This window comes from Sinocyclocheilus anshuiensis, unplaced genomic scaffold (assembly GCF_001515605.1).
Source record: "Sinocyclocheilus anshuiensis isolate Anshui unplaced genomic scaffold, SAMN03320099.WGS_v1.1 scaffold202, whole genome shotgun sequence".
Lineage (NCBI taxonomy): Eukaryota > Metazoa > Chordata > Actinopteri > Cypriniformes > Cyprinidae > Sinocyclocheilus > Sinocyclocheilus anshuiensis.
Window position 1 is genome coordinate 1,024,893 of NW_015542342.1, and position 10,461 is coordinate 1,035,353.

Below are 10,461 nucleotides of genomic sequence, written 5' to 3' on the forward strand. Positions count from 1 at the left end.
CGTAATCAGTGTTGTTTATGTTCGGAGGAGAAAGCACGCGCATGAATGTAATCTGCATAATCAGCGTTGTTTACGTTCGGAGGAGAAAGCGTGCGCATGAACGTAATCTGCGTAATCAGCGTTGTTTACGTTCGGAGGAGAAAGTGCGCGCATGAACGTAATCGACGTAATCAGTGTTGTTTACGTTCGGAGGAGAAAGCGCGTACATGAACGTAATTTGCGTAATCAGTGTTGTTTATGTTCGGGGGGAGAAAGCGCGCGCATGAAAGTAATCGACGTAATCAGTGTTGTTTACGTTCGGAGGAGAAAGCGTGCGCATGAACGTAATCAGCGTTGTTTACGTTTGGAGGAGAAAGCATGCACATGAACGTAATCTGCATAATCAGCGTTGTTTACGTTCGAAGGAGAAAGCGTGCGCATGAACGTAATCTGCGTAATCAGTGTTTTTACGTTCGGAGGAGAAAGCATGCGCATGAACGTAATCTGGATAATCAGCGTTGCTTACGTTCGGAGGAGAAAGCACGCTCATGAACGTAATCTGCGTAATCAGTGTTGTTTACGTTCAGAGGAGAAAGCGCGCATGAACGTAATCTGCGTAATCAGTGTTTACGTTCGGAGGAGAAAGTGCGCGCATGAACGTAATCTGCGTAATCTGTGTTGTTTACGTTCGGAGGAGAAAGCGTGCGCATGAACTTAATCTGCATAAGCAGTGTTGTTTACGTTCGGAGGAGAAAGCGTGCGCATGAACGTAATCTGCATAATCAGCGTTATTTACGTTCGGAGGAGAAAGTGCGCGCATGAACGTAATCTGCGTAATCAGTGTTGTTGACGTTCGGAGGAGAAAGCGTGCGCATGAACGTAATCTGCATAATCAGCGTTATTTACGTTCGGAGGAGAAAGTGCGCGCATGAACGTAATCTGCGTAATCAGTGTTGTTGACGTTCGGAGGAGAAAGCGTGCGCATGAACGTAATCTGCATAATCAGCGTTATTTACGTTCGGAGGAGAAAGTGCGCGCATGAACGTAATCTGCGTAATCAGTGTTGTTGACGTTCGGAGGAGAAAGCGTGCGCATGAACGTAATCTGCATAATCAGCGTTATTTACGTTCGGAGGAGAAAGTGCGCGCATGAACGTAATCTGCGTAATCAGTGTTGTTGACGTTCGGAGGAGAAAGCGTGCGCATGAACGTAATCTGCATAATCAGCGTTATTTACGTTCGGAGGAGAAAGTGCGCGCATGAACGTAATCTGCGTAATCAGTGTTGTTGACGTTCGGAGGAGAAAGCGTGCGCATGAACGTAATCTGCATAATCAGCGTTGTTTACGTTCGGAGGAGAAAGCGCGCTCATGAACGTAATCTGCGTAATCAGTGTTGTTTACATTCAGAGGAGAAAGCGCGCTCATGAACGTAATCTGCGTAATCAGTGTTGTTTACGTTCGGAGGCGAAAGCGCGCTCAAGAACGTAATCAGTGTTGTTTACGTTCGGAGGAGAAAGCGCGCGCATGAACGTAATATGCGTAATCAGCGTTGTTTACGTTCGGAGAAGAAAGCGCGCTCATGAACGTAATCTGCGTAATCAGTGTTGTTTACGTTCGGAGGAGAAAGTGCGCTCATGAACGTAATCTGCATAATCAGCGTTGTTTACGTTCGGAGGAGAAAGTGCGCTCATGAACGTAATCTGCATAATCAGCGTTGTTTACGTTCGGAGGAGAAAGTGCGCTCATGAACGTAATCTGCATAATCAGCGTTGTTTACGTTCGGAGGAGAAAGTGCGCTCATGAACGTAATCTGCATAATCAGCGTTGTTTACGTTCGGAGGAGAAAGTGCGCTCATGAACGTAATCTGCATAATCAGCGTTGTTTACGTTCGGAGGAGAAAGTGCGCTCATGAACGTAATCTGCATAATCAGCGTTGTTTACGTTCGGAGGAGAAAGTGCGCTCATGAACGTAATCTGCATAATCAGCGTTGTTTACGTTCGGAGGAGAAAGTGCGCTCATGAACGTAATCTGCATAATCAGCGTTGTTTACGTTCGGAGGAGAAAGTGCGCTCATGAACGTAATCTGCATAATCAGCGTTGTTTACGTTCGGAGGAGAAAGTGCGCTCATGAACGTAATCTGCATAATCAGCGTTGTTTACGTTCGGAGGAGAAAGTGCGCTCATGAACGTAATCTGCATAATCAGCGTTGTTTACGTTCGGAGGAGAAAGTGCGCTCATGAACGTAATCTGCATAATCAGCGTTGTTTACGTTCGGAGGAGAAAGTGCGCTCATGAACGTAATCTGCATAATCAGCGTTGTTTACGTTCGGAGGAGAAAGTGCGCTCATGAACGTAATCTGCATAATCAGCGTTGTTTACGTTCGGAGGAGAAAGTGCGCTCATGAACGTAATCTGCATAATCAGCGTTGTTTACGTTCGGAGGAGAAAGTGCGCTCATGAACGTAATCTGCATAATCAGCGTTGTTTACGTTCGGAGGAGAAAGTGCGCTCATGAACGTAATCTGCATAATCAGCGTTGTTTACGTTCGGAGGAGAAAGTGCGCTCATGAACGTAATCTGCATAATCAGCGTTGTTTACGTTCGGAGGAGAAAGTGCGCTCATGAACGTAATCTGCATAATCAGCGTTGTTTACGTTCGGAGGAGAAAGTGCGCTCATGAACGTAATCTGCATAATCAGCGTTGTTTACGTTCGGAGGAGAAAGTGCGCTCATGAACGTAATCTGCATAATCAGCGTTGTTTACGTTCGGAGGAGAAAGTGCGCTCATGAACGTAATCTGCATAATCAGCGTTGTTTACGTTCGGAGGAGAAAGTGCGCTCATGAACGTAATCTGCATAATCAGCGTTGTTTACGTTCGGAGGAGAAAGTGCGCTCATGAACGTAATCTGCATAATCAGCGTTGTTTACGTTCGGAGGAGAAAGTGCGCTCATGAACGTAATCTGCATAATCAGCGTTGTTTACGTTCGGAGGAGAAAGTGCGCTCATGAACGTAATCTGCATAATCAGCGTTGTTTACGTTCGGAGGAGAAAGTGCGCTCATGAACGTAATCTGCATAATCAGCGTTGTTTACGTTCGGAGGAGAAAGTGCGCTCATGAACGTAATCTGCATAATCAGCGTTGTTTACGTTCGGAGGAGAAAGTGCGCTCATGAACGTAATCTGCATAATCAGCGTTGTTTACGTTCGGAGGAGAAAGTGCGCTCATGAACGTAATCTGCATAATCAGCGTTGTTTACGTTCGGAGGAGAAAGTGCGCTCATGAACGTAATCTGCATAATCAGCGTTGTTTACGTTCGGAGGAGAAAGTGCGCTCATGAACGTAATCTGCATAATCAGCGTTGTTTACGTTCGGAGGAGAAAGTGCGCTCATGAACGTAATCTGCATAATCAGCGTTGTTTACGTTCGGAGGAGAAAGTGCGCTCATGAACGTAATCTGCATAATCAGCGTTGTTTACGTTCGGAGGAGAAAGTGCGCTCATGAACGTAATCTGCATAATCAGCGTTGTTTACGTTCGGAGGAGAAAGTGCGCTCATGAACGTAATCTGCATAATCAGCGTTGTTTACGTTCGGAGGAGAAAGTGCGCTCATGAACGTAATCTGCATAATCAGCGTTGTTTACGTTCGGAGGAGAAAGTGCGCTCATGAACGTAATCTGCATAATCAGCGTTGTTTACGTTCGGAGGAGAAAGTGCGCTCATGAACGTAATCTGCATAATCAGCGTTGTTTACGTTCGGAGGAGAAAGTGCGCTCATGAACGTAATCTGCATAATCAGCGTTGTTTACGTTCGGAGGAGAAAGTGCGCTCATGAACGTAATCTGCATAATCAGCGTTGTTTACGTTCGGAGGAGAAAGTGCGCTCATGAACGTAATCTGCATAATCAGCGTTGTTTACGTTCGGAGGAGAAAGTGCGCTCATGAACGTAATCTGCATAATCAGCGTTGTTTACGTTCGGAGGAGAAAGTGCGCTCATGAACGTAATCTGCATAATCAGCGTTGTTTACGTTCGGAGGAGAAAGTGCGCTCATGAACGTAATCTGCATAATCAGCGTTGTTTACGTTCGGAGGAGAAAGTGCGCTCATGAACGTAATCTGCATAATCAGCGTTGTTTACGTTCGGAGGAGAAAGTGCGCTCATGAACGTAATCTGCATAATCAGCGTTGTTTACGTTCGGAGGAGAAAGTGCGCTCATGAACGTAATCTGCATAATCAGCGTTGTTTACGTTCGGAGGAGAAAGCGCGCTCATGAACGTAATCTGCGTAATCAGTGTCGTTTACGTTCGGAGGAGAAAGCGCGCGCATGAACGTAATCAGTGTAATCAGTGTTGTTTATGTTCGGAGGAGAAAGCGCGCTCATGAACGTAATCAGTGTTGTTTACGTTCGGAGGAGAAAGCGCGCGCATGAACGTAATCTGCGTAATCAGCGTTGTTTACGTTCGAAGGAGAAAGCGTGCGCATGAACATAATCTGCGTAATCAGCGTTGTTTACGTTCGTCGGAGAAAGCGTGCGCATGAACGTAATCTGCATAATCAGTGTTGTTTACGTTCGGAGGAGAAAGCGTGCGCATGAACGTAATCTGCGTAATCAGCGTTGTTTACGTTCGGAGGAGAAAGCGTGCGCATGAACGTAATCTGCGTAATCAGCGTTGTTTACGTTCGGAGGAGAAAGCGTGCGCATGAACGTAATCTGCGTAATCAGCGTTGTTTACGTTCGGAGGAGAAAGCGTGCGCATGAACGTAATCTGCGTAATCAGCGTTGTTTACGTTCGGAGGAGAAAGCGTGCGCATGAACGTAATCTGCGTAATCAGCGTTGTTTACGTTCGGAGGAGAAAGCGTGCGCATGAACGTAATCTGCGTAATCAGCGTTGTTTACGTTCGGAGGAGAAAGCGTGCGCATGAACGTAATCTGCGTAATCAGCGTTGTTTACGTTCGGAGGAGAAAGCGTGCGCATGAACGTAATCTGCGTAATCAGCGTTGTTTACGTTCGGAGGAGAAAGCGTGCGCATGAACGTAATCTGCGTAATCAGCGTTGTTTACGTTCGGAGGAGAAAGCGTGCGCATGAACGTAATCTGCGTAATCAGCGTTGTTTACGTTCGGAGGAGAAAGCGTGCGCATGAACGTAATCTGCGTAATCAGCGTTGTTTACGTTCGGAGGAGAAAGCGTGCGCATGAACGTAATCTGCGTAATCAGCGTTGTTTACGTTCGGAGGAGAAAGCGTGCGCATGAACGTAATCTGCGTAATCAGCGTTGTTTACGTTCGGAGGAGAAAGCGTGCGCATGAACGTAATCTGCGTAATCAGCGTTGTTTACGTTCGGAGGAGAAAGCGTGCGCATGAACGTAATCTGCGTAATCAGCGTTGTTTACGTTCGGAGGAGAAAGCGTGCGCATGAACGTAATCTGCGTAATCAGCGTTGTTTACGTTCGGAGGAGAAAGCGTGCGCATGAACGTAATCTGCGTAATCAGCGTTGTTTACGTTCGGAGGAGAAAGCGTGCGCATGAACGTAATCTGCGTAATCAGCGTTGTTTACGTTCGGAGGAGAAAGCGTGCGCATGAACGTAATCTGCGTAATCAGCGTTGTTTACGTTCGGAGGAGAAAGCGTGCGCATGAACGTAATCTGCGTAATCAGCGTTGTTTACGTTCGGAGGAGAAAGCGTGCGCATGAACGTAATCTGCGTAATCAGCGTTGTTTACGTTCGGAGGAGAAAGCGTGCGCATGAACGTAATCTGCGTAATCAGCGTTGTTTACGTTCGGAGGAGAAAGCGTGCGCATGAACGTAATCTGCGTAATCAGCGTTGTTTACGTTCGGAGGAGAAAGCGTGCGCATGAACGTAATCTGCGTAATCAGCGTTGTTTACGTTCGGAGGAGAAAGCGTGCGCATGAACGTAATCTGCGTAATCAGCGTTGTTTACGTTCGGAGGAGAAAGCGTGCGCATGAACGTAATCTGCGTAATCAGCGTTGTTTACGTTCGGAGGAGAAAGCGTGCGCATGAACGTAATCTGCGTAATCAGCGTTGTTTACGTTCGGAGGAGAAAGCGTGCGCATGAACGTAATCTGCGTAATCAGCGTTGTTTACGTTCGGAGGAGAAAGCGTGCGCATGAACGTAATCTGCGTAATCAGCGTTGTTTACGTTCGGAGGAGAAAGCGTGCGCATGAACGTAATCTGCGTAATCAGCGTTGTTTACGTTCGGAGGAGAAAGCGTGCGCATGAACGTAATCTGCGTAATCAGCGTTGTTTACGTTCGGAGGAGAAAGCGTGCGCATGAACGTAATCTGCGTAATCAGCGTTGTTTACGTTCGGAGGAGAAAGCGTGCGCATGAACGTAATCTGCGTAATCAGCGTTGTTTACGTTCGGAGGAGAAAGCGTGCGCATGAACGTAATCTGCGTAATCAGCGTTGTTTACGTTCGGAGGAGAAAGCGTGCGCATGAACGTAATCTGCGTAATCAGCGTTGTTTACGTTCGGAGGAGAAAGCGTGCGCATGAACGTAATCTGCGTAATCAGCGTTGTTTACGTTCGGAGGAGAAAGCGTGCGCATGAACGTAATCTGCGTAATCAGCGTTGTTTACGTTCGGAGGAGAAAGCGTGCGCATGAACGTAATCTGCGTAATCAGCGTTGTTTACGTTCGGAGGAGAAAGCGTGCGCATGAACGTAATCTGCGTAATCAGCGTTGTTTACGTTCGGAGGAGAAAGCGTGCGCATGAACGTAATCTGCGTAATCAGCGTTGTTTACGTTCGGAGGAGAAAGCGTGCGCATGAACGTAATCTGCGTAATCAGCGTTGTTTACGTTCGGAGGAGAAAGCGTGCGCATGAACGTAATCTGCGTAATCAGCGTTGTTTACGTTCGGAGGAGAAAGCGTGCGCATGAACGTAATCTGCGTAATCAGCGTTGTTTACGTTCGGAGGAGAAAGCGTGCGCATGAACGTAATCTGCGTAATCAGCGTTGTTTACGTTCGGAGGAGAAAGCGTGCGCATGAACGTAATCTGCGTAATCAGCGTTGTTTACGTTCGGAGGAGAAAGCGTGCGCATGAACGTAATCTGCGTAATCAGCGTTGTTTACGTTCGGAGGAGAAAGCGTGCGCATGAACGTAATCTGCGTAATCAGCGTTGTTTACGTTCGGAGGAGAAAGCGTGCGCATGAACGTAATCTGCGTAATCAGCGTTGTTTACGTTCGGAGGAGAAAGCGTGCGCATGAACGTAATCTGCGTAATCAGCGTTGTTTACGTTCGGAGGAGAAAGCGTGCGCATGAACGTAATCTGCGTAATCAGCGTTGTTTACGTTCGGAGGAGAAAGCGTGCGCATGAACGTAATCTGCGTAATCAGCGTTGTTTACGTTCGGAGGAGAAAGCGTGCGCATGAACGTAATCTGCGTAATCAGCGTTGTTTACGTTCGGAGGAGAAAGCGTGCGCATGAACGTAATCTGCGTAATCAGCGTTGTTTACGTTCGGAGGAGAAAGCGTGCGCATGAACGTAATCTGCATAATCAGCTATGTTTACGTTCGGAGGAGAAAGTGCGCTCATGAACATAATTTGCGTAATCAGTGTTGTTTACGTTCGGAGGAGAAAGCGTGCGCAAAACGTAATCTGCGTAATCAGCATTGTTTATGCTTAGGGGAAAGCGTGTGTATGTGTTGTGATACTCTCTAAAATGGCGGAAGACGTAACTCGGGGGAGAAGAATTGTTAAATAAATTATTTTTGTTTTCTTTGCGCTCAAAATGTATTCTCGTAGCTTCGCAGAACTGAAGTTAAGCCACTGATGTCACATGGACAGTTTTACCGATGTCCTTACTACGTTTCTGGACCTGGGAACATTTCAGTTGTGTTGCTGTCTTTGCAGGGTCTGAGAGCTCTCACATTTCATCAGAAATATCTTAATTTGTGTTCCGAAGATGAACGGAGGTCTTACGGGTTTGACATGAGGGTGAGTAATTAATGTCAGAATTATCATTTTTGGGTGAACTATCCCTTTAAGGCCTGTTCACACCAACACGAATGTTCGGCACAAAATGTTGGTCTGATTTTCACGAAAACACTGGTTGAAAGAAAATGCAGCGGTTACCGCGGTACACAGAGCACTGCATTGCACAACTAGACTCTTCCTCCACTGTTCACTGTGACTTAGCAAATTAGTCTGTTTGTGAGTGACAGCCGAGGCTCTGGCCATGTGACCAAAAGCACAAATTTCCTCTCCACCAAAAAATCTGTCACATTGAATCCATGCAAATGTTTGTGTCGGTCTCAACATAATGCTGTATGTATTCAAGGGAACTGTTTACCACCAACAGCTGACGGTAGCCATTGACTTCCATAGTATTTGTTTCCATACTATGGAAGTCAATGGCTGCAGTTAACTGTTTGATTACAAACGTTCCTCAAAATATATTTTTTTGTGCTCAGCAGAAGAAAGAAAAATGTTTGGAACAACTTGAGGATGAGTAAATGATGACGGATTTTAAATTTTTTTTTTTTTTAGTGAACCATCCCATTAACAGTCATTCATTTATATTACATTTTTTATTACACTGAACATTCATCTTGGTGTAAACAGGACATCAAAGGCATAGTTCTCCAAAAAAGTTTGCCGCCTCGTGTCATTCAAATGCAAATTTCTTCATGTGTCAAAGAATATTAAGCACTATTTTTCCTCAATCATTTAATCAATTTATGGGGCGTTATTTAAGCCTCTTAAAAACATGTATGTATGTTCCTCTTGTAGGTACAAGCTGCTGAAATGGTGGGCGCAGTCGTTTCTTCCTGGAGTGCCACAGATAGTCGCTGGGTTTCGAGATCATGATGGGATAGTGGTGTCTGTTGAGACCTTCCAAACCTCGAAAATTTCACAACTCATCAAGGTTTGTTTTTAATAACCACACATTAAAGCTTCAGTGCCGGTTGGTTAAATCTGAAATAAGAGCTCTGTTTCAAACCCTACAGAGCTGGTGTTTACACTGACAGTGATCAAAAGCCATTCATTTTAAATGGAAATGTAAGAGTTGGAGTATTAATTAAGTCTCTAATGCGCACTAAAACTGCATATTTGATCAGAAATACAGTAACATTGTGAAATATTATTATAATTCAAAATAGCCGTTTTCTATTGTAATATATTTTAATTGTAATGTATTCCTGTGATGCAAAGCTGAATTTCCAGCATCATTACTCCAGTCTTCAGTGTCACATGATCCTTCAGAAATCACTCTGATATGCCGATTCGCTGCTCAAGAAACATTTCTTAATTATCTGTGTCGAAAAGAGCTGTGCTGCTTTATAGTGTGTGTAAACTGATATAGTTTTGATTGAAATGGAAATATTTCGTAGCATTATAAATATAATTTCTGTCACGTTTGATCAGTTTAATGCGTCATTGCTGAATGAAAGTGTTCATTTCTTAAAAATAAAGTAGTTTATAAAAATACATAGCACATAGAGTGATTGCATAAAGTAGTCAGTTTGTAATTAGATTAGAAGTAGTTCAATCATGGTGAATGGAATTGAAATCTTGTAATCAGTGCATTCTGGGATTGCTTTATTCACTAGCGTCTATGTTGGATGTCATTATAGAGAGACTGTGGAATGATGAAGTGAGATTAAGTTTAATGTCTCTTTATTCTGTAGAATGAGTATAACTGCTGGAAGCCAACAGTCTGTATGAATTTCTGCAACGATTTCTTGTCCTTCGTCAAATCAGTCGTCAAAGAGGACGACCCTAGGTAAGACGGTTGCATGAATAGTCCCTGTTCACGTACATTTTCAAGGTCTGGTTTTGAACATTTCATCAGTGCATGTTGTGAAATAAGAACATTTGTTGTTTGCCATTTAACACATACTTGCCACAATCAAATCATTCCCCAATTTTTTTTCCATATTGTTTCACTTGGAAATATGACGAGTAAAATGGAGCAACTTTAACATCGACCATCTTATCAGAGATTGTGACTGGTCTGATGTAATGTGATGTTTTTCAGACTGGTGTACCTGTTCAAATGGGATCCACACAGAGACGTGACCTTCACCGTCCACAGAGACTCTCAGTATACCTTCTTACCAGAGTGGTACATAAAGGACACGAGGAGCCATCCTTCATCTCACCACTGACATACTGAGCTCACAGCCTCAGTACATCAGCATTTCCAAGGTCTCTAAATTATCAACATGATCAAAACTTTGCTAAAAAACCTGTTGCACACAATCCACTCTTTTAGCAAGTAAAAGGCCTTTTAGTTTAATTATAAAAACGTCCTCCTTAAAGGGGTCATATGATGCGATTTCAAAGGCCTTTTACTTGCTAAAAGAGTGGATTGTGTGCAACAGGTTGATCAACCAGGTTGAACAAGTTTTGATCATGTTGATAATTTAGAGACCTTGGAAATGCAATCTGTCACACAGCATCTTCACAAACTTGAAAAAGCTACACAGAGTTCCCACATCTTCATT

At 44.5% G+C, this 10,461-nt stretch overlaps 1 protein-coding gene across 1 annotated transcript in view; it reads left to right on the top strand.

Annotated features, from left to right (window-relative positions):
• The window catches only part of LOC107691245 (decapping and exoribonuclease protein-like), a 17,349-nt gene extending 7,172 nt beyond the window's left edge, over positions 1-10,177 (top strand). Inside the window, exons 4-6 of the mRNA XM_016489749.1 lie at positions 8,744-8,879; positions 9,643-9,737; positions 9,993-10,177. Coding sequence (XP_016345235.1) covers positions 8,744-8,879; positions 9,643-9,737; positions 9,993-10,122 — 361 coding nt within the window. The 3' untranslated portion in view covers positions 10,123-10,177. The remainder of the gene's footprint in view (positions 1-8,743; positions 8,880-9,642; positions 9,738-9,992) is intronic.
• The last annotated feature ends 284 nt before the right edge of the window (positions 10,178-10,461 follow it).